Consider the following 27,523-nt stretch of genomic DNA (forward strand, 5'->3'; position numbering starts at 1 on the left):
TACGCAGAAAAATATTTTATTGAACCCATTACAAGGACAGCAGAGGCCAGAACACGTGCTACATCTCCGTCATCCAGAAGCAAAGTTTTCGGTCGCCGCCGATCACGCACAGCGGGAGCGTGCGGTGCCAGCTGAGGCCCGAACCCACCGTCACCGAGCCCACAGTCACCGGCTGGGATCAAAAGGAAATACGGAATCGCTCATGAGAAGGTTAAAATATGAAAAATATAAAAAAATCTACCTGCCAATTTGAACTGGAAACCTATGTACTGGAAAAATGATTGAAGAACGATGTCATGTATGAAATTGACCTGGTGGTCCTGACCGCCATTGATTACAGTTTTGCTTGACTTACAAGTTGAATTGGTTCAAATCCATTTTCCCCGTTGAAATGACATTAATCCGTTCCAACCCGACCCCAAAAATGTATTGTTACTTTTTTTTTTAATGATGAAAAATAGCACTAAGGGCACGACTAGCATGGATTTTTGGGGGGCTCACGCTGATTCTGATATTTAGAAGATTAATATTCAAAAAAGCGATTCATTGAGCTATTAATTAAAAAAAAACAATTGGTCCCTTAATGTTTATAAAAACAAATATTACAGTCATAACAATTGACTTTTACAATATTTTGCCCTGAGTATTTGTTTATCTTAAGGCAGGCAGCTTTATTTATCGTGCATTTCATACACAAGGTAACTCAATGGGTTTCACAGAACTAGCAAAAAAGTTAAACATTTAAAAACAAAGTAAAGAATTACAATGGAGCTTACAAAAAAAACAGAACAAACAGAACATACAGTGTTTCACAATAAAGACAGAACAATTGGCAAATACGAAAAAAATGGCTAAAATCAGCCTATGAAATCCGTCAGGCCCCATCATCAATAATGTAAATAAAATGGTATCATATGGTGTCATTATTGTACATATGAGAGTGATTGTGTGGCTTCAAGGGGCGTGGCCTAGTGAGTGACAGGTATTAGGTGTTAGTTAGATTTAAAAAAAAATAATAATAAAATAAAAAATAAAATAAAAAAATAATTACCGACCTGTGAGTGGCCGAGATGGTGGATAAGCAGCTGACTGTTGATCTTTCCGGGACATCCTGTGGTGGCGAAAAGTTTCTCTTGGGCTCGAGACCACCTGACCACGAAGACCAACACACTTGTTGGTGCAACTCAACTGGTGCAACTCAACTCCTCACATTTAAAAAGTTTCAAACATTGTGTTGGAAAACCTTCAAGGGACGCAGCATATTGACTAACCTGCTAACCTGCTATTCATGCAACTACGAGCGGCACGTCGAGAGGGCTGACGTCCACAACCACCAGGATGAAAGCGCTCTAAAACGCTAAATACTTTTGTCCGTATTTTCACGCTTTTTACATATCCGCACTAAATCCAGCACATAAACAACAGCTTACGACTCTCTGTCCAGCCTTTAAAAACAGGCTGTGCTGAAATAATCAGCTGAGCAAACAGAACTGAATCCCATAGGAAGCGTATTTAAAGAGTTATTTATGCGACGGGTGCTGGTTTTGTACTTTTGTTGTGCGTTAATGTGAGTGCGACTGGGATTTGCCAGTTAAGAGAAAAACAGGTGGCGCGTACAGGTGGAAATAGCTCCTCCCTTTCCACCTTTTGGCAGCAAACGTTTCTTACTTGAACTGCTGGGCTTTATCTTTGTGTGCCGGCCTTTTCTCCTGCGGGTAGCTGCAAATGAGCGCAAACAAAACAAAATTAAAAAAAACTCTTGGGTGTATTGGCTGGGGTTCGCGCAACGCAGTTAGCCCGGACGCTACCTGGAGCGGGTGATATCCCAGACGAGCCAGTCGCTGCCCGCCGCCGCCCCCACTTTGATTGTGTTCGCGAGGCACCAGTCGGCGGCGCTGAGTGGCGATTGGCCGCAGTCCAGCGACAGGATGGCCAGCTGGCTCACCAGGTCGTAGAAGCGGATGGTGCCCTTCTTCTCCGCCACCATCAGCTGAGGGCCAGAACACAGACCTCAGTCGCTGCAGTGGACGACCGCGCGCCAAAATGTATTTTCTTGTCAAAGTTGTTCATCCTTCAGAAGCTGATTTTCTTCTAATAAGCCGCAGTCACTACAATTTTACTGCTATTCATTTTTTCCTTCTTCTAGCCTTGATGTCAAAGTTCTTCATTCTTGACCACAATGCTATTCGGAAGCTGCTTTCTTCTATACTAGTGGATCTTAACCTGGGTTCGATCAGACCCCCAAGCATTAAACGGGTCAGTCTCAAGGAATTTCTTGTTTTCATATCATCTATATTGAGCACAAAAAGTGGTCAGACATACATGTGCAATATAAATTAACATGTATAACGGAACGTTTGGTGTTCCACAGGGTTCAATTCTGGGGCCACTGCCGTTTCGATGTATCTGCTGCCCCTGAATTCCATCTTAATTAACCCCTTCAGAAGCTGATTTTCTTCTAATAAGCCACAGTCACTACAATTTTACTGCTATTCATTTTTTCCTTCTTCTAGCCTTGATGTCAAAGTTCTTCATTCTTGACCACAACGCTATTCGGAAGCTGCTTTCTTCTATACTAGTGGATCTTAACCTGGGTTCGATCAGACCCCCAAGCATTAAACGGGTCAGTCTCAAGGAATTTCTTGTTTTCATATCATCTATATTGAGCACAAAAAGTGGTCAGACATACATGTGCAATATAAATTAACATGTATAACGGAACGTTTGGTGTTCCACAGGGTTCAATTCTGGGGCCTCTGCCGTTTCGATGTATCTGCTGCCCCTGAATTCCATCTTAATTAACCCCTTCAGACCCATAGACGGTTGCAGTGGACATGACATATTTGCGTGTCCAAACCAGCAAAACGCATCATTTGGATGATGTCAACACTTCTGGTTCATGATTGGATCTCAACTAACCAATCATAATCACAAGTTGATTTACATGATGTTCATGTTAAACACGTTACAGCCATATTATCCTGGCTAAAAACACGAGATAACGCCCCCAAAGAATTTCCATGTTGTTCTCATGTAAAAAGAGCCCAAATCAGCCAAAAAAAAAAAAAAAAGGACATTTTACCCAGCAGAAAAAATGCGGGTCTGAGGGTCTACGAAAACAGCGCTGGACAATTCTAGTTCAGCACAAATACCTATGTAGCAACAACAACAAAAATAAACTCTTCTCATTAGCTGTCCACTATGCATAAAAAGGGTTAACGGCGTCTACCTTGAAGACTTCCTCCGGGTGCCAGCACACGCTGATGCCAGGAGAGCATAGTCGGAAAATGGCGCTTTCATTCCCGTCCAGGTCCCACACCCTGGAAGGAAGGACAACATGATCACATATTCTTACCATTTTCGCAAACTTTTTTTTTGGGGGGGGGGGGGGGTCCTAATAATACAACTGAATACTGGCAGCATCAGCTTATGAGAAAATGTTAAAATGTTTAAAAACTGCACACTGATGCACACTTTTTTTCTTTTTTTTTGTAAAGGTAAAAAAACATTGATGTGTAAACAAAATGAATGCCACTCTCCTGTATTATTATATATTTTTTTGTATGTGGCGCTCAATAGAAAACAAAACCCCAAAAAACTTTGGACATCCTTGCTGTAATGGTTGCAAACCAAGCCAAAAATCTTTTGCTCTGGATACGGGCACTTCCATTTTACGGCGCCGACGACACTTGGAAGCTCTGCGGCCATTTGGACGCGGAGCCCCGGTGTGGACTTGATGGTTTTACTGCTCAACAAGTTACTTTTGACAGTAGGAAAATGACAATCACTGTTGGGGGAAAGCAGTCAAGAGAGTGTTTGTGATAGCAAAAGCAGCAAAGGAACACACACACACACACACACACACACACACACACACACACACACACACACACACACACACACACACACACACACACACACACACACACACACACACACACACACACAAGAAAAATGGACGTCACGAAGGACTTGGATGGGAGGAGAGCTGCGGTTCACAGAGATGTGGATCTCTGGTTAACCACACCGGAATGAGAAAAGGTGGAGAGGAGGGCAAAGGGGGGGGGGGGGGGGTTGGAGAGAGGGGGGGGGGGCTGCACAAGGGAAATCGCAAAGATGGGAACTGCTGGATGAGGTCACCTCGCACGGTACCTACCAGGGATCAGCCCCGATGCGGATATGACCCATTTCACGCTGTGGCCGGTCACTTAACACTAAACCCCCCCAGAAAGAATATTACCACCGGACCCCCCCCCCCCCCCCCCCCCCCCCCGCACACGCACACAAGACCACAAGAGCAAAACAATGACTCTGCCTTATTTTCGCAGACCGCCGTCCAAGGCGAAGCTTCGTTGCACGCTACTCGACCAGCGCCAAAGTGCGGTCCACCGCGCTACCCTTCAAACGGGGCTCCGCGGACAAACATGAACAGCGAAGAAGAAAAAAAAAGAAAAGAAAAAAAAGAAGACACATGACACCGCTGACCTGCTGAACGGCTCCTAAGGACATCTGAGGTTGGAGCAAGAAAGCATGGAAATCAATGATACAGCAGAGAGAAACTATTATCTGCAGTACTAAAATCGTCAAATACCTTAAATAACAATACAGTATATTGAAACTCTGCCTCACATACATTTTGTTTTTTTAGAATGCAAAATCACTTTTTATGCAATAACCCAATTAAATGATGTCATATTCAATAGAATAATCAATTCAGAGCATGTGCAAAACGTTATAGAACGTCAAATTAAATTCCCGTTTTAAAGGTGCATCACGGAACTGATAAGATTTAATCTAAGGGGGAAAAAAAGATAATTGTGTAATTATACTAGATTAGATTGCTATTACAATTTCAATTTTTCACCCAAGTGTTTGGGTTTACAATAACGTTTACGGATCATGAAAAAAAATAATATTGTTCAACCAAAATACAATTAGTCCAATTAACTTATTAATCATCTTTTGAATGACAGTGAACGTTTACTTTACTTAAACTATGTATCCGTATTAAGTGATGAGAAATGTAACATTTTGAGTGGGCTGACAACAACATCTCCAAAAACATACCCGGATGTGATTTAATTGACTTGAAAGGAGGAGAAAGGTGGCTCGAACTCGCACATGCAGCAGCAGGTGCCTGTCAGCTGTTTACAGTGAACCCAGTCAACCCCAAATCCCAGCAGGAGCATGTCATTACACCTTTTGCTCTCAAGGTGGCGCTTTGGCCCACCGGCTGCTTGTTTGGGCGATGTGCAGCAAGTGTAAAGAGTCCAGGAGAGGAAGGACGTGGAAGTCTCAGTTCCCAAAACTGCAGGGGCACCGCGATGATAAAATAAAGCATGGCGGCTAAGCTCATTTCAAAAAGCAATAGTTGTGATAAAACCGCCCAGCTGTCGTCACAGGCTGCAGACGATGTTTTAAGTAACATTTAAACACTCGTGACGGTCGCAAATGTGCAAATAATGTTAAAGCTGATGATTCAATTCGATTATTCGACTGATCGCATTCATTTTAAATTTGCATTAAAGTGCATTACAAAAGCATTTTCCCCCTGATTAGTGTTTATTAACCAGTGATTGGTTTTTATTTTGTACTTCATATTTATATTGTGATTTAAAAAAAAGGGGAATTGATGTTGTACTATGTTAACAGCTCGGACATTGTTTTTCAAACTAAAGACAGGTGTTTGCAAAAGCCATATTTGGATTAAACACAGAAGATAATCAGTCTTCTTTCATAAAGGACTAGAGAAATTAGTGAACAATTACTGTTGATATGCTGGAATCAGAGGATTTGGACAATTTTAAATAAATAAAAATGTCTCCAAACGATTACTCGATTATTAACATATAAACACATTGTCAATTAATTTAATAACCGATTACTCGATTGATTTTGACAGCTCTACTGTTTTCATTTCGGTTTGTATTTAAATTCATAATAAAAAACAATTTATAAATAAGTTCAGCACAGCCTTTGAGTAGAAGATAAAGATTAGGTGGTGAATCTCTGCTTGTTATGACGGTTATGAGGGATTGTAGGCGTAGTGCCACAGTAGATAGTAGAAAGTGTATGTTACGATTGTGAGAAGAGATGACATGTTTATGTAATGAATTAGGAGCATCATATAAAAAAGCCGCTAATGTTAAACTGAAGCCATTTTATAGTTGGAGGTGTTGCAAAAGCAAAAAAATATTATCTGCAGTCACAGTCTTTTCACAGAAATCTAGTTTGCGATTTTTTTGTTTGTTTTTGGGGGTGATGAAGAATGGGAGAGAAAAAATAAATAAATAAATAAATAAAAAATTTAAAAAAAAAAGAGTACTCTTTCTTCTGGGAGTTTCGGTAATATTGTCACAGAAAGAACACAATATCGCTTGGTTCTTAAAAGATGAATCAAAATGCTCTAAAATGGCTGGCAGTGAAGAAAGATTTTCAAAGGCACCACATAAATCAAAGCTCTTATTGTGATCATCAGTTTGGTGAAATCTCGCACGGTGACGATGGTGTACTTACCGGAGAATTCCAGTTTAACTAGAAATTGTTTCAAATGTTTACAGCCTTTTCGACTTGATGAGACGATAACAAGGATGAAGCAACTTCCATTAGCGACTCGTCAAAGTCACATTTCAACAAACACAATGAGTCACAAATCTGACGATCTGTCATATTTGAAGGTTTGGTTTGAAAAAGGCTGGCGCTTGATCCTTTCCCGCATGTGTCTTGTGCTGCTTTGTGGGTTTTTTTTTTCTCAGGCAGAGAATGGATGGAAACATTAGCAGCAAAACAAGCAGCTAAAAAGCCGCTGACAAGCCCAAGAAAGGCCGTCATGGGGCCCTCTCCGGGGGCGTGTCCCGGACGTGACCCTTGCTGCTGCTCCTCGCAGACTTTTTTTTTTTTTGTTAAAGCCCCCTCCCTTCCTCCCGTAGACACACACACACACACACACACACCTCTTCATCGAAAAACCTTGTGCGTCTAATTGGATTTCCATATTTAAGCAATTAGCTTGCAAAACAGCCCGCCGCTTACGCACGGTTACAGCGGAGCGTGTTGTGCTTAGCGTCACGTTTCACTGTGGAAACACGGACGAGACTTTCTGAACCCGTAACAGAAGAAGAAGAAGAACAGAACTCCAAACCAGAAGCCGGGGCCCCCCCCCCCCATTCACACGTAGTGTAACGTACGCAGCGGAAAGAAGAAAGAAATGGGGGGGGGGGGGAAGAAAAAGAAAAGCTGGTTGGACCTGCAAGTGTGGTCATCGCTGACGGAAGCGATTTGTTTCCCTTTGGTGGGCTCGAACACCAAATGGTTAACGAAGCTGCTGTGGCCCACCATCACCTCGTGAAAAACACACAAGAAAAACAGTATTAGCATACGGGGGTCCACGCAGGCTTTGCACGGTCAAGTTCAAGAACTTTAAAGGGGAATTTTCCGGCGGCTTCTCCCGCTGTGGTGAATAACGTCAATGGAAAATTGCACATTTTGGCACTGAAACAACATTTCGAGGAAAACATCTCCCTTTCCTCTCTGTGCATGTCTTTCTTTTCACAAGCCTACCAGTGATGCTAAGCTAACGAGAAAATACGATTGATGACAATGGATTTTAAAAAAAAACTTTTAAAATGCCAAAAGTACATCTGTTACTTCAAGAAGCAGCAGATATTGGAACATAAATGGTCCATTGTCTGTAGGCAGGCCCACAGAATATTGCTATAAAGACATAGAAACTACCTAAAGAAAGATTGGAGTCTCCATTTCCGTCAGGGAAAAAAAAGTATATTTCTATCCGTTTCAGTTTTGCAGCAATTAGCATTAGAATATAGCTAAGTTTCATCAATATTCACAAATCTGTTTAGAACTGTGGGTAAAAAAAAAAAATTATTCAACGTGGCCCTGGTTGATCTCTTTTGCTCTGCTGCCACCCGCTTGCCGTTTTTGTAATAACTACCATTTCTTCAACCGTTCTTTGCACTTGAGAGGCTGCATCAAAGACAACATAAAAAAAATTATAAATACGTCTTCGGGCCACATTTAAAATAGAACGTATTCATACGTTTTTGGAGCAAATTAGTGAAATGTTGCTCGTCGGCCAAGAAATCGTTTGTGCTTTCCCTTGATTATTCTTTTACTCTTATTATCACTTTGCACTGCAAATGAATTGAAAAAATAACAAACTATGCTAAATGTTACTTAAAAGAAAACACATAGTAGGATTAGAAGAAATGCAGCTTCAAACCTCATTTCCCCACACTGAAGCATTTTCTATTCAACTTTTTTTTATTTATGTTTTTGTTTCTGCGTGTTAGCCACTGCCGTACCTTGACCTCGTGTCGATCCTGCAGGTCCGACGTCAACAGGCGGATTGTTCTGTCGGGGGCGGCAGTGCAAAATCTGCAGACACGGAAGCCGGCGTGTGAAAACAATACAAAAATATGCGGGGGCGGGGGGGGGGGGGCATGTCACTCCAAAAGTGTGTGCGTGCGTGCGTTAAAAAGTTCTATAAGGCTGCCTGGAAGACTGGAATTGTGCACAAATGTAAACACACAGAAGAGAAACAGGAAGGATTCCCTCCTCCACTTCCCTCTAATCAGGCGCGGCGTTATTATTCACACAATTACACTGACTGGCTCCTGACAGGGAAAACACACGCACACACACGGGCAGTGTGGGACTTGGCAAGACGTGACGCGGCAAATCAGATGAGATGACATTAGCGCCGGCCGCACATTAGGGATGTTATTACGAGCGGTGTCAGAGCAAAGTGATGGATGTCAAACAACGGGACCTGCTCAAATAAAGCTGCCATTAGACGGAGAGCGGCACCGCACTCCAACCCGCACGCACATGCACACGTCCACACGTAAGGAAAACTTGAGTCGGGAGCAAAGAGAAAAGAAAAATATTTATTTCGATGACTCAACACTTGGTCAAATGGCATCAAGTAGATTCTTCTTAAAATCCAAAATCACCTTTTGGGATATTACAAACTGTTTTTAGAACATATGTAATTTTATATTTATTTTTCAACAGGTTATTTTGCAATATTTTTTATTTTATTGTTGTAGCAGTAAAAAAAAAATGCATTTGTTAATTTATCTAGCGCAATAGACAAATTAATCTAAAAAAAATCTCCTCGAGGGCACAAGTTTTTATTTTTTGTTTTCTGTTTATTTTATATTTCAATTACAGTTTTTTTTATTCTATGAATTGTGTTTATTATCTGACGTGTCTTTTTCATTTCTTCAAAAAAAAAATTCTCACTTTATATAAAAAAATACTTTATATTTGATTATTTTTGCATTATTTTAATAAACAATTATATTTTTATTGTATTTTTTAATGTAATCATTTATCCAGCCAGTTATTTTGCAATATATTAACTTTCTTTTACATAAATTAATATGAACAATGCTTGAATTGCCCGCTGGAAAAAAAATTCGATACTGTATTTATAATATTTTAATGAAATTGTATATTGTATTGAAACCACTTTTTCTTCAGATTGATACCACTAACTCTTGAGTAGTCAGTCATCGATATCACTGATACGATACGAAATATATAACATTGCTTTGTTTTGCGGTATTAACTCATTTGCTCCCAAAAACAGTATAAATATATTCTATTTTAAATATTATCATGCTCCCAAAAACGTATTTATAAGTTTTTTATGGGGGGGGGGGGGGGTTAGGCTAGAGCATACAGAGGGCTTTGGTAGTTATTACAAAAAACGGCCAGCAGGTGGCAGCAGAGTATAAGAGCTCAACAAGGGCCATGTTGCAACAAGCTCTTTTCCCCAGTGTTTTAAACAGATTTGTGAATGATGATGAAACTTAGCTATATTCTAATGCTGATTGCTGCAAAACGGAAACAGATAGAAATATAGGGTGTATTTTTTCCTGACTAAAGAAGAGACTAATCTTTCTTTTGGTAGGTTCCATGTTTTTACAGCAACAGAACACAATATTCTGTGGGCCTTGCAAAATCAGTAAAAATCCAGTAAACCAGCCGGGAGCGAAGGGGGTTTCTTCAGTGAAAATGGCTGCCAGTGAATGAGATCATAACATTGCTCTGTTTTGAGGTATTAAGTGACTCAATATGTCCACCAGAGGTGAGCTTTGTTATCAACATCTCTTGCATTGGACATCCTTGTGTCTTGTTAATAAATAAAAAGTGAGACATATGGCTCGCCTCTCGCACTCCGCGCGAGGCCCCCGCCTGATTGCTTTCCTGGCAGCTCACATGCGACGATGGAACCCGAGCGTCAAGTCATCCACGCAATAACACGCGCGTACGTCACAGCGTGGCCGGCGGCTTGGCCGGCGGCTTGGCCGGCGGCGGTGCGAGCACCGCGGGCCCTCGCCGTTACGCAACCACGACACTTGGACGCCGGGACCCTCCGACCCGGCCGAGCAATTAGTGGAAAGGAAAGCGCCGCTGTCGAACAATTGCGTCGTTAGCGGCGCCTTGGCAGCGAGCGGAGGCTACTTTGACGCAGCTGCTGCTTGTCCTGGATGGAATTATGAATGAATAATCATAATCTGGACATCGGGAGGCTCGTCTGACAACTTGTACGTGCGCTTACGTAACACAAATGGAGACATGAATGGCATCAATGCGGGATTCACAGAATATCCAGGGGCCGCCTGCGCCTAACAAAGAATTACACATTGTCCATTCAAAACAGGCACACAACTGTGCCTTTCGCTATCTCAATGCTAACCCACAAAGCATGTTACCCTTAAAGCAAGCACGGCTAATATTACAAGTCGTCTACGGAGTCCATTGCCAAGGCTCCTGTTAGTGGCTAGCTGTTAACGCCGGAGACTTGTTCCGCATCATACAACGACAGACTAATTAACTAGCAATTTCTCTGCTTCCTTAATTAACATATTATATAATATAATTTTCGGGATGGCGTTGAGGACAAGATGGCCACCTTTCTTTATTAAAGAAAAAAAAAAAAAAAAAGATGGCCACCTTGAGCTGCATGGGTCCATTTCAAAATGACTCATTTAAACGTGCTCGCGCCGTGCGACCGGATACATTTTTTTACCAGCATAGGCTGTAAAGTTGGCCGCATTTGCAGGTGAATTAGTCGCAGTGTTGAGCCCTAATTACAGCACTGCAGTTGTGAAAGTATTTTTCGTTTGTGTCCAAATGACTGAATTATAAGCTATGCCCCCCACACAATAGTTTCAATGAGCGAATCATTATACACCTGATTTATAAAGTAAGTAGTGTGCCATTTTCCTTATATTAAAAAAAAAAAAAAAAGCCAAACTGATTTTTTTTGGGGGGGGGGGAAGTGTGGGTGTGATATTTGCAACTGCATTTGCGGCATTACATCACAACAAGGCGGCACTACCCTCGACCGAAGTTGGAAGTCACACCTAATAAAAACCACCGAAGAAGAGCCACAAATGAGAGATTTTCCTTTCCTATTCCAAACGTGTTGGCCAATTTTATGAATTTTCAAACAGTTACATGTCTGGTAGCCAAGCACATACGAGTTCAGCAAAAAAAAATGCTAAGCTAACGTTAGAATTGCCGGTCATTTCAAATGTAACTTACAGTGACTATAACGGAATTTTTTTTTTACCAGCTATGATTTAAGAAAAGTAAATGGTAAAAAAAAATAAAATACAATGAAATGCATATAAATGCTTCATAAAGAAGACAATGGTGAGCACAGCAAATCAGAACGGTACTGGCCGCCTCATTTTCAGTACCTGATTGTGGGAATCCTGTCCAGGCGGGACTCTGGGCTCCAAGCGAGCGTGTCCACTCGTGAATCGTGATGGAACGCACGCAGGACGTTGAACTCCACTCCCTCCACGTTCATGTCCTCCTCCTGAGGGGTTATTTCATGGTGAGGGTGGATGTGCAAGTTTTTGCTTTTTCGAGCATTCGCTTGAAAAAAAACACGATAGATATCATACAACAAATGCAAAAAATGATTGTCGATCATAGTTTTAAAACTGAGGACTGACACTGCTGATGATATGAACAAATGTACTTTGAATACGCTCCAAAAACGTTATCAGAATTATTTACTGTAATCTGTAAATATGTTAATGGGAATTACAGAAATGTGTCAATAAAGTAAATAGAAGAAAAAACCTGTGCTAATTGTTGTTTAAAACCTGATCATTTTTTTAAACTAGAAAAAAACTTCTAATGCTACTGTATACTTATTTGTTGACTCCCACATCACCCACCAGGTTTGGCCTTGTCATTTAAAGCCACACACAGTCACAGATATAATGCGGAATGGGAGGATAGTGATTCTTAAGTGCATAATGACAAGACCTTCATCTCACATGCAGTTTGTCGTTTAGTAAATGCGAAATTAAATTTTATCTGATTAATCAATGGCATAATCGTATGCCATAATCGTTTCTAAAAAAAATATTTTACAGCTGCAGCCTAAGTGCAATTGACTGAATTGAGGTGGCCTGACTGTCGACACATCACGCCGGAAAAAATGACAGAAACACACACCGCAACGACAGGACACCGCCGCCTCCAATTGAGTACCTTCTGCACATGCGTGAGAAGGAATACCCTTCTATATTTTTTTTAACTATTCCTCATAGTTAAAAAAAGGCAACCGCAAAGCTCTTTACGGGGGCAGGATATAAAAACGTAAACAATACTGCCATCTTTTTCACTCAAGAATTAAACTCGCTTTTTCACTTCTTTTTTATTTATTTATTTTTTTTAAGAAGAAAAGTGTCTTAATAAGTCCGAAAAGTCATAAAAATATAGCGAGCAAATCACTAAGCTGGCAACATCGACTCTCGTCTCTCCTTGTAACCACCGCGTTGTGTGCCAATGCCTCACCTGGAAGAGGCAGGTGCCCACCACCACGCACTGGTTGCAGCCATAGGCCAGCAGGGAGGCAGGCGTGCCGGAGGGGAAAGGACTGAATTCCACCACGTGAACGTAGTTGTCGCACGGCACCGTGTAGCTGGGACCCCGACTGGCGTCGTCCCCCGCGCCAAGTGTCCTGACAACGCTCATTTCGGAACACTATCGCTGGGACGAATTATTACAAAAAATTCAATAAATACACATTTATATCCTGTTCATCCTAAAAAAAATTATAATCATTTGGCAGGTAAATGAGGCAGAAGAGTTGTCCCTTTATTTGACTGTGCTGTAAATGTGTTCCAAAAATGCAAACAAATGAACTTTATACATTAAAGAGTCAAACTTCGAGCCTCCAGTCACACGACCCCTGACTACATTTTCATGGACATTTGCATTTTTTATGACTACAAATTCGCAGGTCAATTCATTAGGTACTCCAACACAAGATGATGTGTGCGGAAAAATTGAGCGATGAAGTAATTCACTTTTTTGCTCATTTGTGTTGAAGACAACTTATGTACATCGCAATACGAAGGGCTCTTTTTCTTTGTGCATTTCTCGAAACAAGAGGCTAAATTCCGTTAGGAGTAACAAATTAACTTTGTAAGCATGTGGCACGAGACGCGCAGCTTACAGCCACTTTAATGTTTGGCCCAAGAGCTTTCTTTCTTTAATAACGCTCACAATCGAACTAAAACAAAGAGCAGCGAGAGGACATACTGTAGTAATGTGTCACCTTATGCTTTCGAACAGTTCTCGTCGAGTCAAACGCAGCGCCGTTTGGGATGATGTCAACCGTCTTCCGGGTTCTTCCCGGAATGGACCACTGTGGAATAAACTAGGGGGGAGCACTTTAGGGATGAATTAATTAAAAACGTAGAAATGTACATTCACAAGCTCCTGTTTTAGTTTATGGTAATTATGAAATTTATTTTTAACACGTTTTAATGCTTAACATTGCGTTATTATCACACGATAGACGAAAAGCAAGATACAAAACGATGTTATGTCTCCTGCAAGCTGATTGGTTAGTAGGCAGAGACGTCATCAGTAATTTAAAATTTCAAATCAGCTGCTTTCTTGCCTCGTCGTATGTGTTTTGCAGGTTGAATTGACAACAAAATTGCAGGTTAGTAGCATATTATCAACAATTATAACAATAGGCAATATTGTTTAATGTATTTACTTACATTTATAGATATTTTAGTGTGTAGTTTGTTCATAATGACCATAATATGGACTCAACTACCAAAATAAACCTATTTTGCTGTTTCGTTTGCAATCTTGTGGTTATTATGCAATATAAATCAGTGACTGCTCACATGACACATGTGTAACATACAAACAAACTTTATGTCTCATTTCAGCGAACAATGCATCCTCTGGGCGAGCGTTTGAAGCAGATGGTGAGACTGGTTCGGCGAAAGAGCCACCAGTTGCTGGAATCCGAGAGAACAACTGTGTACGGGGCTGACGCCATGTTAATGGTTCTGCAGCTTGTCCTGGCTGAAGTCAATAAGCGGGTGAGTTTAAATCATTTGGAAACGTGGAATCACCTGTGAGGGACAGAATTCAGGATTATATCTCATGTGGGAGTGAAACAACCTCATGAGCGCAACTGAAATGCTCTCAGGCATATCACTGAAGTGCTCTCATGCATATCACTGAAGTGCTCTCATGCACACGCCTGAAACACTGCCACACAAACGCGCGCACAAAAGCAGTCATGTACACACAACTGATACATTCTCACATTCACGTGGCTAAAATGTTCTCAAACAGACACACTCATGATTGAAGTGAAGTCTCACTCAACTCTCAACTTTAAACTGACATGTAGAATTATTCTTTGCCTCTTTTTTTGTATTTCATGCAGTAAATATTAGTACTATGGACGGGTTAACTGTAAAACTTCATTGCCCTTCTGGGACTCATAAAGTATTCAGAATCTGCGTGAGAGCTGCGAAGTAATCCTGAATTATATCCCAGACGTTGACGCGTCTGCTCATTGTCGCCATCCCGGTGTTGACGTGACGCATCAAGCTGCCTGTCGTCACATTTGCACCTTGACGCCGTTCTGGCAGCGGCGGGAAAAGCTGACGAACGGCAGCTCTTGGCTGTCTTTTCTCCCGATGACAGCAAAGCGGCGAGTTCCGAGTGGCCCTCAGCGACGTCCTGCTGGCGTGGAAACACTTACTCATGGACAAACTTGGCCTGCGGCCCCCGGATGGCGAGGCGGCGCGGCCCGAGAGGTGTGACGTCGTCCTGCAGGCGTACGAGGCCTTCCTGAAGCGCTCCAACGCTGTGGATCTGGTCCACGTCCTCGGCATGTGCCAGCAGCTCGGCGACGACGCGGACTCTGAGGAGCTTGTAAGCCCTGTGAGTAGAACGTGAGCACCTGGCGAAGGGACCAGCAACCTTTTGGACTGTGTGTTTGGTCTGATGTCTAAATTTAGTTCTGGGGTACTTTATTTTCTAGAGTCGGCTCGGAAGCTTTGATCTGAATCCACCCACTCGCCAATTAAACGCTCTGATATGATTGTGACGTGTAATCACATAAATCTGACATCCTGCATGAATTGTCATATGTTCTTGTTTAGAACAAAAGGCCTGTTATTACAAGAATAACGTTTTTTTTCTTCTTAAGAACAAAATGTCCTTTTTTTTTTTATTATGAGAATGTAAAATATGATTCTTCTCGTTATACTTTGACTTTAATATGATATCATGACTTTATCTTGGAAAAATACAACTTGCAATTCTTTTAAGATTTAAGATTACAACTTTTAATCCCAAGAAAATATGGCTTTGTTCTTGTGAAGATTTGGATTTAAGCTTCATTCTCATATTATTATTACTATGAATATATTATTGTAAATAAAAAATAAAAAATTGGGGGGGTTGGTTGACTTTAATTGGGCAATTTAAGGGGCTGATACTTTTCCCAACCCGACCTAAAGTGAAACTAAAAGTTGAAATGTTGCTTCAGTTTTTCGTTTGTTTGCTTTTGTTGCGAAGGTTGAGCTCTACGAGTTCCTATCAGGCGGCACAGAAGTCTCGGATGCTCGCAACTCGTCTGTCCTGTCGACGCCTTCTGCCAAAAGCCGAGTGTGCAGCTCGCAGGTGGAATCTGCGGTGAGACGAGTGTTCTGCTCCTACCTGAGCTTGCTGGTCAACGCCAAGGACGATCTGGCCTTGGCGCTGACTCTGGACGTGCCCAGTCGGGCGCTCGGACCGCACACGTTCACCGACGTGAAACATGCGGCGCGCCGGACGGGCATGTCACTCTTTTTGGTAAGCAAGGAAGAACTTAGCTCACTTGGGGTTTTTTTGTCTGTAAACTGCAAAAACTGGTCTTCAAAAAAAAAGGGAAAAAGGCAATAAAAATAAGAACATGTTACTGTACTTTAAGTAAAATTATGGCCCAAAAGAGCAGGAAAATTTGACACTAAGATTTTTAAAAACAAGAAAATATTGCTAACCTGTAAAAATTACCTCTTTGCCGTTTGTTTTCCCCTCCAAAACAGGGGCTGTTAAAAATCCCTAATTTATTTGTGTGTGTGTTTTTAACTGAACCACACGCTTCTTTTGCAGGGGTTTTTTCTATTTATAGTTTGGCAGTTGCAAATTTAGCAGATTTTTTTTCTTTACCCATCACAGAAAGCCCCACTTTTTCAAACTGATCCCAAAGTAATTTGTGAGTTTTTTGCATGGTTTTTTTGCATGTTTTTTTTGTTCGTTTTTTATTTTTTTGTATTCGTGGATTTTTTAAGTCGGGGTTTGCTCTGCATAAAGAAAATATTACCTGCCAATAGAACAGGAAAATTTGACATCGCAAGGAAAACAAAAGATGACCAAGCAGGGATTAGGTAAAAACAAAAAAATGCAAAAAAGCAGGGGTTTCCATAACAAATTAATTTGCGAATGCTGAACCACAAATATGTAGGGCTCCACTCTAATTGGAGAAAAATAAAAACTTTCTGGAAAATATAACGATGCAAAGCTTGTCAGGTACTAGGAGGGGAAAAAATCAAATCTTAGAAGAGTTAGGGAGCAAAACTTGGGTTAGATAATGTCATTTGATTGATGTATTTTTTGGGGGTTGGGGTAGTGTAGACGGAATTTTAAAGCCGTATCGCCCAACCCTGACTTTACCTGACCTGGACATGACAGTTGCAAGTTTTCTCCCTCCGTCATTGGCAGACGGTGACATCGTTTGTGAGGGCCGTCCAGCTGGGCGGCAAGGGCTACGCGCCGGCGCCCTCGGACCCGCTCAGGAAGCACATCAAGGGCCTCTCCGCCTTCGTCCACTTCCTGGACAACCTGGAGGACATCCTGGGGGAGACGCCGGACCCCAGGTACCAAAACCGCTTCACATTTCTTAAAATCAACGCCGGCCAGCTTCGCTGCAAGAGAAACACACTGAAATGAGTTGTTTATGGTAACTGCCATCTTGCACAATAGCGCGCGCGTGCACGTGTGTGTGTGTGTTTGTGGATTGGATCGTGCGGATGGAAGTGCGTGGCCAGCTGATATTGGACGCGCAACTCGTGTCTGGCAGCACAACACAAGTGCTTATCAGGAATGATTTAGCCTGCAGATCATGTGAGGGGGCTCTCGGTTCACGAGACACGGATGAACTCGGACCGTCAGCAACTGTGTGTGTGCGCGCGCACTGTCTTTTCTCGTGCACTAACACTTTGCGCCGAGAGTTCGCGGCCCTTCAATTAGGTAAAAACTGTTTTCCTCAAAGATTCTGGATGTTGCACCAGTGCCACTATGGAAGGAAAAAGACCGCCAAAATAAGGATAAATCTGGTGAAAGTTGTAGTCAAGTCATGTAAACATTGCACTAGATCTGATCTGATCTACACTTGACCTGGATCTTGATTGTTCTTTGACTTGTTTTTGAACTGGGTCTAGGCCAGGCTTCTCAAATCCTGGCCCCCGAGGGCCGCAGTCCTTTAAATGTTTCTGTCCTCCAACACACCTGATTCATATAATCAGCTCATCGGCAAGTAGCCTGATAACGATCCTGATCTTTAGAATCAGGTGTGCCGGAGGATGGAAACATCTAAAAAAACCTGCAGGACTCCGGACCTCAAGGACCAGGATTGGGGAAGCCTGGTTTAGGTTCTTGGTTTTGAATGATTCTTGACCTAGGTCTTAAACTGTGGTTGACTTGGATCTGTACGCGGTTCTTTCTATGTTGCATTGTGAAAATTGATGTGGACCTGCGTCTCCTTCAAGCGTATGCGGGTCCAAGCTGGTGTGCGCCATCCGGGGGGCTCTGGTGAAGGGTTGTAACTCCAGAGACATCTGCTCCGCCGCAGAGGAGACAGCAAGCCAACTGAAAGAGGAAATCTGTCAACTGCACCAATTTCAGAAAGACACCGTGCACGAAGCTGGGACCGGGATCAGTCCTGCCAGGGTAACTCCCCATTACCCTTTTTCATAAACCCCGATTCTTGACTTTTTTGTTCTTTTTCTTGACTGGTTCTTCTATAATTCTGGACTTGTATTGTACAAGGTTCGTGGCATGAATCTTGACTTAGATTTTGGATGTTTTTTTTTTTGTTTTTTTTTTTAACTTGGTTCTTGACTTCATCCTGTATTTGTGTATCGACATGGATCTTGACTTTTGAATGTGGTTCTTGACCAAAGCCGTCTATCTGCCTCTCTGCAGCCAAAGGCGTACGCTGTGAATCACGCCACGGCGTACGCCGGCCGAGATGCAGTGAAGGTACTGCTGGCTCTGCTGGACAACGAGTCCATATCAAAGCCGTGCGCCAACAAGGCTGACTTGCTGTCCAACGACCAGCCTGTGCTCAACGGAATCGAGGGCGTCTCCGTTCTCACCTTGTTCAGGTTCACCATATAAAATCATACAGCGAGCGACACCAATGTGGGAATCAATCAACCAACTTCTGTGCCCCTGGGCCCCCCACCCTGCTCAGATCCCCTGAAGTGTCCACTGGATCTTCTCCAGAGCCCCTGAAGAAGCGAGTGCAGAGCCGCCTGAACCTGTTCAAGCCCAAGGTAACGAACGCGGCAATCTGAGACACATCAAATTGAATCAGACGGCCAAATAATGTCTTAACATCCTGTCATTTCTCCACATGCTTGTTTATTTTTGCTTCGCCCGGGTAACTTCCAAGTTCCCAGCTGAGCGTTTGCACAGCTGCCTTTCCGCTTCCCACCGTCCACCGGCTTGAAAGCACCAACTTGGAGAGGGAGGGGGGGGGGAGATTTTGAGGGGGTTCAAAGCCCCGTTGCTTACGGCGCACAATGTAACACTGAGAACACGCTGAGGATCTGATATCTAATCTCTTTCTTCCCCTGGGCCTACGTTGTTGCTCCTGGCAGCCGCACGCTTGTTGCCTGCTAATTAGCATGACCGCTAGCCCTTTCGCCGCCCTCAATGTCCGCGTTGACTGTGTACAGTAAGCTGTGAATCTGGACCAAGCCATGAAGCAAGAAGAAGAAAAAAAAGAAAAAATTGACACCTTATTAAAATGTTACCCTTTCTGTGCTTAAAGCTGTCAAAAGTAACAAAAATGTTACCGTGTTTTATGCCCTTTTAATGGTACAATGTATAAAAGTTCACTAGATGTCACTAAATAATAGAATACAGCCGAAGCGCGTGCATTTCAAAGCATGAAGCCGATAGACCGAGCGAGCCGGAAAAAGCTAACAAGAGCACCGAGCGGGAGTTAGCCGGAGTGGCTAATGAGCAGCTAGCGCGAGAAGCTAGTAAGCTTGTGAGAGCAAAGCAAAGTGGGAGGAGCCACGGGACTCAGCAATGACCACCAGGCCCCAGTTGTGGAAGTTAAGCGGCGGTTGACCTATTGTGACATTAGCGCGTGCTACAAGCACCACCAGGGCTAACTAGGTACACAAAATTATCCTTCGGGTCGCCGTATCAGGAAGATGACAGCGAAACATGTCAGCCTCCTGTATATAATATAATCAACGATTACTAGACCTATGATTTTATTTTTTTGATGTACGTTGATGTGATAGATCATATTTTGTTGGATATTATTGAAATCAATAGTGGGTTTTTACATTGAATGAATTAGATCAACACTCGGTAGTGCTAAATCTTACACAGTCTCTCTTTAAAAGAGTCGCTGACTCCCATCACTCAACTCTATATTTATAGAGCACTTTAAAACAATCAGCGCTGTCTTAAAATGGAACCCGGGGGCAGCAGATAGAATGAAAACAATAGAGGCCCCAGAATTGAACCCTGTGGAACACCATACGTTCCGTTATACATGGGAATTCATATTGCGCATGTCTGATCACTTTCCTTTTTTTTTTTTTTGCTCAACATAGTTGGCATGACGGGATTATTTACGCCAAACCTCTGAGATGGACTCACCGGAACCCCTACCCATGTTAAGAAACACTGGAATAGACTTTAGCCTGGGTCCCTGCAGTTTGACATACACTTGACAGCCATGTATTCAAACCATATTGTTGCAGCTGCAATGACTTTTTTTATTTCATAACTATCCGTGTGAAGAACACCAAGCGTATGCTAAACACATTTCGCTCCTTGATGCGATGCCGCGAACAGATGTCATCTGATTTAGCCTTCCTCTCGTAACAGTCCCCGGGCACCTCGCCGCCTTCTCAACTTCCGCTTGGCGCCCGTTTTTTTTTTTTTGGACGGCAACTCCAAAGGTTTCCCCCTGTCGCCTGTCGTAGCAGCACATCAACAGACATTGGCTTCCTGTTTTTAGGGCCAAAAAACGTAAGGGGAAACCGTATACGAAAGTGTCCCTGTTGGCAACTTTTGAGTGGCGTTAAGTTTTTGGTAGCCAGGCTACATCCTGGAAGTCAGTTACAGTATTCTGACAGTTTTGACACTTTTTCTTTGCACCTGCTTTTTGACCATTGTCTTGACTTGTCGCTGACTCTTAGCAGTGGAGAGGCCATCATTCAAAATCAACGGAATAGCTGAAAGTTCGAAGAGGGGCGAAGTTGAGCTCTGAAAAAGGACCATGTACACCTTTTCAACCTTCGACTATGTGTTTCGCTTTGCTTTTCGTCATTTAATTAGATTAACCCCCCTCCATCAATCTTCTCTAGGTGGAACCCCGAGGCATCCGATCCCAATTTGCTTGCACCTACCGGGATGACGATGAAGTGCCCCTCAGCCGCGTTTTGCACTTCCCGAGTTTGAGCCAAGTGCCCACTTGTGTGAACCCGGCACCCAAACCCAAAAGTGCCCCCTCGACCTCAGGTAAATGGCATCCATATTTCACACTAGATTTTGAGATTGATTGTCAGCTGCCAGCTCACCGTCTAAACTGACCCAATCTTTCGCCAAGCCAAATCCTCCGAGATCGCACCCATGCTGGTTCTCAGAGGCAGGAACGCCAACCCGATTGGAGCTCCTGGTTCTGACACCGCAGTGAAGTCGACAAAGAAGAGGAAGCAGGCTGATGCGGAAACGCAGAACGAGCCTCCGGAGAAGAAGAAGAAGCAGAAGCAGCAACCGATGAAAACGAACGTCAAAACCACCACCACCAAAAAGAATAAGCTGATCGCAGGGCAGGCAACATTGACGAGCTTCTTCAGAGTCTGAAGATGCTCCTTTTTTGAGAACTGGTTTCATGTGGCAAAATGTCGCGTTGGGGAAAGTCTTACTTTGAATTTCTGAGCCTAAACTGTTGCACGACATGTGTGAAAGGTAATCATTGGGACTTATTTTGAAATTTAGAGCCAACAATATATAGTTCAGGTGCGTAAGGATTATTTTATCTGCAGAAAGGAGCGTAGTCATGCTGTTGGGCATTCGTTTCCTCTTTGTGGTATAAAAAGTAGCTCCAATTAGCCTTATTTTGAAATTCAGAGCCAACTTTCTATTGTCCACCAGTGGCAACCTACAGATTATAAAATGTTTTTTTTGGGGTTCACAATTACTTTTCAAGTTACCATTTTGGTTGCTTCTGTGTTCCTTTATTTTGGGGAAAGTCAATCCAGTGAACCTTATTTTGAAAGGACACCACACTGTAAATATGTTGCAGAGTTTATTTTAAATAAAGTTTTATTTTGTTTTACACACTTGTCTTAATGGATGCTTGCAGAAGAAGATGGTTGTGTCTATGTCCCTCCCCAGCAGGGTCGGTACACTCGTCCGATCATACAACGCAACACTGCATGGGGAGAAAGCAAACAGGAAGCGCGTATAAGTTTCCTGATTGATTGCTGGAGATTTGTTGCAGATACTTACCGTCGATGTCGGTATCCCTGCGGTCGATTCTCTCTGCGGCCTGGTTTTGGCTCCAGCGTGGCTCGTCCATCACAGGAAGTCGCTGGTTGAGACCCCGAAAAGCCGATCCGCGCCGCCTCGTGTCCTGCAGGCACAAAAAAAAAAAAACTAAAAATGACACAGGAAAAAAATCTGGAGCTTTCATCATTTGTGAAGATGCTCTTCCACACCAAAGTCACTTCATCTTGCTGAGAGCAGATTCATAATACAGTATATTGGTTATTTTCATTCCACCTTGAGTCTAACTTAATTTGGTATAATTTTACCCAACAGATTTAGTTGATTTTATACCTCATATCCCCATCAAATTGTTTCATTTTAACTTTTAGTTATTAATTGAATGCACTTGCATTTCATCTTACCTTGGTAAACATTTATTTTTTATACACATATACACATATATATATATATATATAATATAATATATATAATATAATATATATAATATAATATATATATATATATATATATTTTTAATATATTAAACTCAGTTTTACTGTATTTCATTTGTCTTCTTTTAAAATTACAGGGAACTTTATTGTAATTTCAGAAAATTTATTTAATGACTTTACGGAAAAATCTTATTTTTCCATGTCTATTTCTTACATGATACCATAATAATGGCATTTTTATAAATAAAAAAAAAAAACACTTTTATTTTACCGTCTAGTTGTTTATGACGCCACGGCAGGCTAAGATGCGAGGATCTAAACGGCGTCTTTTTAACCAATTTTACTTTACTTGCTTGTATATCCAAATCTCCAACATATCGAAAACACAGACAGGCACTTATTTAGTTTGCCGGGCAAGGTACCTTTATAAGACTTCCGCATCAAGAACTTAGTGACGTTCTCTTCGTTGCACTTCACGGCTGGATTCCAAGTGGATTTAGAGTTCCACTGTACTCCAAAGATTGCTATTGCACACTTTTTGCACGTTTGCACGGTCAGCATCAAGTTTCCTCCTCACGCCCACCCCGCCACGTGATCAATACCAGACACACACACACACACACACACACACTCCTTAACACAGGTGAGCCCACTTACTAATTAAGCAAGGTCACGCCCACTGGTGACACTGCCAATCATCGTGGGAGTAGAATGTGCGGACCTTGAGCGCGTGCACATCACACGTGCACACAAGCCAAAACAGGAAGAAACCACCATATGGCTCCTACATACATTATTGATTCAAATATGTTATTACCTTTTACCTCATTGATTCTATTTTACTACATTTTACCTTTTTGGATTTATTTTTTATCAGTTTGCCTTAATCAAAAATTTAATTTTTTTACATTTGACCCTACAGAATAATTTTCCTTTTTGTATTTAGTGCAAGTTAATTGTTGTTTTATTTCACAATATCTTATTTATATTTATTTTGTACTTAATAAAATTGAGTTCTTAGGTTTTTGAACGATTTTAATACAATGTAGTTTTAACTCAACAATACCTTATTAATTACTTACTTGAACATTCTTAGTTTGTCTAATTTTCTTTATCTCATTGGACCCTGATTAATTGAAATATTATGTTCTTGTTTTGCAGTTTATCTTATCTCTTTTTCATGATTTTTTTTTTTTTACCCTACTGAGCTACAAGAAAATAAAATATGTTTGTGTGATGCACACTGCAAAACACAAGCAGATAAAAATCATAATGATAAAAAAGGTTAACGTTTTTCTGATGCTTACCGCCAACACGAGCACTTTGGGGCTTCCGCCTTCATCCGTGATGTCCCACATCAAGTTCCTCCTGAGGGCAGCGGTGGCAGCACCACTCTCGTCCCCCACCAGGGCACTCAATTCATCCTTGTCGGTGGTCCCGGCAGCCAATCGTCTGCTGAGGTTGGAGAGGAACAGCAGAGCGAGGACAAAGTGGCGGACGGAGGACATGTCGCTTGGACGCCGATGGGCTCGCCTGGCCCACAACGCGGCTCGGGCCGAGTTCTTATAGGTGTACAACCAAGGTGCGTCACCGCGGCTCCTGATGAGATGGCGGCGTGAGGTCACCCGGGAGTGTCAGACTTCCTTTGATGGGCTACTGAATGGAGTCATTTTGTCTCTTTACATGTTTTGTAATAGGGGTCAGGCGCAGGTTCGAGTTGGAGGGATTCATTATGGGACGCAAAATGCTGAATGCCACGCCAACCAGCAGGCCTTCCGCCGCATCACAGCTATGCAGAAGTACGAATAACAAAAGTTGCCTATTCAAATGTTTCTGTAGAGAGCAAATGTACCTGTTTAAGCCTATTTGTGCTTGGGCTGCCGGAACTATTACCGAAAGGGCTTAAAAGAAGAATCTGCGAGTAGGGACAGGACTTCAGAGAGGTCAAGGAACCTTTCAAGGAACAAGGACATTGGGTTGGTCCTTGGTACTTTTACTGGCTCTCACCAAAGCCCAGGGTGTTTCAGTTCTTGGTCCACATAGCTCCCAGCCCCAAAGCCGCATTTCTAGCTAAAGTTCCAGGGATATTTAAAATAAATTCAGACAACAACTACCTTAAGTCCAACATATGTTGTGGTCCTCCAAACGTTCTTAGAAAAGCTCATTTTGTTTTACATTTTCATCAATCGCAGCAAACCTCACGAGTGTGACATCAGCAACACTTCATCGCCGCCAGTCTTCTTCTTCTGTTATGAGAACGAGAGCACCGCAGGTACGCGTTGCGGTTTCCTTGTGGGTTGCCCCCGAGAAGAGCCCCCGCGCTTTCCTGGAAACAATGCAGCTGATGAGGAGCTCTCCAAGGAAAACAAGGATCTGACATCATGGCTTCTTCAAGCTCACACAGCTGAGCCAACACACCAAGGGAGCGTTAGTGAATTTCCACTGTGGATTGACACTTGAAAAACGGGACAATCTCTCGGTAGTTTTTTTTCCGTGACGCGCGATTATGCCAGCGTCAGTCCAGGGATGAATGCACTTGCTAGAAAGTGACACGCTTCTACTCACTCTGGAGTGCATTCCACGCATGCATTCATCCATCTTTCCATAGGTATCCCTTCACCCACCATCTTTCTATCCATGGTTATCTACCTATGCATCCCAATGGGGTACATGCCATGGAGGAATGTGTGAGAACTGAGACACCCTATACACTCGCACCCATCAACGGGAAACGCGCAATTGAGGGGCAACAAGGGTGGCAGTGCGAGTATTGGGACGCTGCCTACATGTTGCAACAGTAACCGGAAACAGCGTAGGTGTGTGACTTTACGGAAGTCTGAAGTCCGTGGCATCTACCCCATAAAGTATTGCTGAGCCCCGACCTATCTAGTTATTCATACCTACACTCTCTCGAAGTCCTTACCTACCTAGTCATCAGAACATATCTAATCTACCAATCCATCCATACCTCAGAGAGGGGCACGAGTCTCAAGGCCAAGTCCAAGTCAAGTTTCAAGTCTTTGACCCACAAGTCTCAAGGCCAAGTCCAAGTCTTTAGGTTCCAAGTCCAAGTCTTTAGGTTCCAAGTCCAAGTCTTTAGGTTCCAAGTCCAAGTCAAGTTTCAAGTCTTTGACCCATAAGTCTTTAGGTTCCAAGTCCAAGTCTTTAGGTTCCAAGTCCAAGTCTTTAGGTTCCAAGTCCAAGTCAAGTTTCAAGTCTTTGACCCATAAGTCTTTAGGTTCCAAGTCCAAGTCTTTAGGTTCCAAGTCCAAGTCTTTAGGTTCCAAGTCCAAGTCAAGTTTCAAGTCTTTGACCCATAAGTCTTTAGGTTCCAAGTCCAAGTCTTTAGGTTCCAAGTCCAAGTCTTTAGGTTCCAAGTCCAAGTCAAGTTTCAAGTCTTTGACCCATAAGTCTTTAGGTTCCAAGTCCAAGTCTTTAGGTTCCAAGTCCAAGTCTTTAGGTTCCAAGTCCAAGTCAAGTTTCAAGTCTTTGACCCATAAGTCTTTAGGTTCCAAGTCCAAGTCTTTAGGTTCCAAGTCCAAGTCTTTAGGTTCCAAGTCCAAGTCTTTAGGTTCCAAGTCCAAGTCAAGTCTCAAGTCCCTGACCGTGAGTCCGACTCACTGGATAAAGTCTTTCAAAGCAAAAGCTAAAACAAACGGCAGCGCTTTCTGCAACCTGCTGCTCAGAGTTTGCCATGCTGGTGATTGTTTGTTGTTGTCACATTTATCTACTCTACGTCATCTCTGGACATTGCTCGGGCGCGCGGACAGGTAGGGAGATAGAGTAAGATAACGAATGAACCGGAACCAGAGCTTTGGACTAAGGAGAGCAAATGAGAGAAAGCCACATAGAGACTCTTAATGTTCACGAGTACGAGTCAAGTCTAGAGTCTCTCGTGGACGGATCTAAGTCATGTTGCAAGACTCAAAATGGAGCGACTTAAGTCCGAGTCGTGAGTCGCCAGCCCGACCCTTTGCTCTCCACCTTGACCAAGCCATTCTGGGGTAATCCTTTCCCTAAACCAGAAGAACTCCAGAACCTGGTAAGACGTTTACAGCCGTCTGTGGCACTGAATGAGTAAAAGGTAAGGCCAAAGTTCAAAAGTAACGAGATCAGTCTTGGCCCCAACGTACGTGTCTTCCGGTGGTGTCATCCTGTATTAGTGGGACCATACCTACCACTTTGTCAAACCCTCTCCTTGTCTTATCTGTAACAATCCATCTGTCCATACCTTTTCCTAGCTTTCTGTGTTTCTGGCAAACAAAAAGAGTCAGTTCTCTGTGATAATGACACGAGGCTGAGTTGTGGCCTCCGTAGCCTCTCCATTGAAGCTCGGGTGTAAATGTTGCAAGCTTGCAGACTACCATCGGGTCATCGGGTCCACATCATTGATTCCCAGGATGAAATAACATCCAGGATGGCAGCGGGAAAGAAGGAGGCGGGGAAGGGTGTGTATGTGCCAGTCTACCGCCTGTTCACCAGCCAACTCTTCAAGGTTTTTTATTTGGTGGGGGTGGTGGCGGGGGGGGGGGGGGGGTTACCCTGTACCGATTGACTTTGCGTATCCTCCTCCTCCCCCCCTTAGAAAAGCGCTGACTTGGCAACTCCAGCCGGCGGGAGCTGCCCCGCCCCGCCGCTCTGTTTGCCTTGGCAGAGGCCACCGCCTCTTGGGAAGTATCGCTCGCGGCGGCGGCGGCGCTTTAAAGCCGGCGTTGCGGCTCGAGTTACGGCCGCACCGTCTGAAGGCCGGCAAACATTTGCACATGCTTCTTAAACATGCGTCTTGCATAATCCCCTTCACGATCGACTTGCTACAACCACCACTCAGTTCAAGAAATAACAACGAAGATGATGATAGCAATAATTGCTTCAAATGTTAATTCAAATGTTGAATACATCCACCACCAATAGTGTAATGGAAGATTCCAGTAGAGGTTCTTTCCTCCCTTTATCTTCCTTATTTCCTT

The 27,523-nt window shown here is 42.9% G+C and overlaps 3 protein-coding genes across 6 annotated transcripts; 1 reads left to right on the forward strand and 2 right to left on the reverse strand.

The window, feature by feature from the left end:
• nup37 (nucleoporin 37) lies at window positions 1-13,763 on the reverse strand. 3 transcript variants are annotated; one of them, XM_086059541.1, is made up of 10 exons: window positions 13,616-13,763; window positions 12,850-13,044; window positions 11,736-11,857; window positions 8,322-8,394; window positions 7,247-7,341; window positions 3,230-3,320; window positions 1,809-1,990; window positions 1,669-1,719; window positions 1,056-1,149; window positions 1-172 (listed from the first exon to the last, which is right to left on the reverse strand). In XM_086059541.1, the coding sequence occupies exons 2-10, from the start codon at window positions 13,027-13,029 to the stop codon at window positions 59-61; spliced, it is 1,002 nt and encodes a 333-aa protein (XP_085915667.1). In that variant the 5' UTR covers window positions 13,030-13,044; window positions 13,616-13,763; the 3' UTR covers window positions 1-58. The 3 variants fall into 3 exon arrangements, with proteins under 3 accessions (XP_085915667.1, XP_085915668.1, XP_085915669.1); XM_086059542.1 differs by having other exon boundaries at window positions 13,600-13,683; XM_086059543.1 differs by lacking the exon at window positions 1-172 and adding an exon at window positions 189-968.
• Window positions 13,764-13,921: 158 nt separating this feature from the next.
• parpbp (PARP1 binding protein) lies at window positions 13,922-21,952 on the forward strand. 2 transcript variants are annotated; one of them, XM_086059522.1, is made up of 10 exons: window positions 13,922-14,008; window positions 14,247-14,402; window positions 15,019-15,258; window positions 15,898-16,173; window positions 17,083-17,237; window positions 18,129-18,309; window positions 18,565-18,746; window positions 18,836-18,917; window positions 20,979-21,132; window positions 21,221-21,952. In XM_086059522.1, the coding sequence occupies exons 2-10, from the start codon at window positions 14,253-14,255 to the stop codon at window positions 21,475-21,477; spliced, it is 1,677 nt and encodes a 558-aa protein (XP_085915648.1). In that variant the 5' UTR covers window positions 13,922-14,008; window positions 14,247-14,252; the 3' UTR covers window positions 21,478-21,952. The 2 variants fall into 2 exon arrangements, with proteins under 2 accessions (XP_085915648.1, XP_085915649.1); XM_086059523.1 differs by having other exon boundaries at window positions 15,898-16,014.
• Window positions 21,910-24,073, reverse strand: pmch (pro-melanin-concentrating hormone). The gene is made up of 3 exons (XM_086059524.1): window positions 23,864-24,073; window positions 22,126-22,249; window positions 21,910-22,048 (listed from the first exon to the last, which is right to left on the reverse strand). Exons 1-3 carry the CDS (start codon window positions 24,062-24,064, stop codon window positions 21,996-21,998), a joined length of 378 nt encoding a protein of 125 aa, XP_085915650.1. The 5' UTR covers window positions 24,065-24,073; the 3' UTR covers window positions 21,910-21,995.
• Between the last annotated feature and the right edge of the window lie 3,450 nt (window positions 24,074-27,523).

The sequence above is a fragment of the Leptonotus elevatus genome, chromosome 17 (genome assembly GCF_054856555.1).
Source record: "Leptonotus elevatus isolate MCC_2025b chromosome 17, RoL_Lele_1.0, whole genome shotgun sequence".
Lineage (NCBI taxonomy): Eukaryota > Metazoa > Chordata > Actinopteri > Syngnathiformes > Syngnathidae > Leptonotus > Leptonotus elevatus.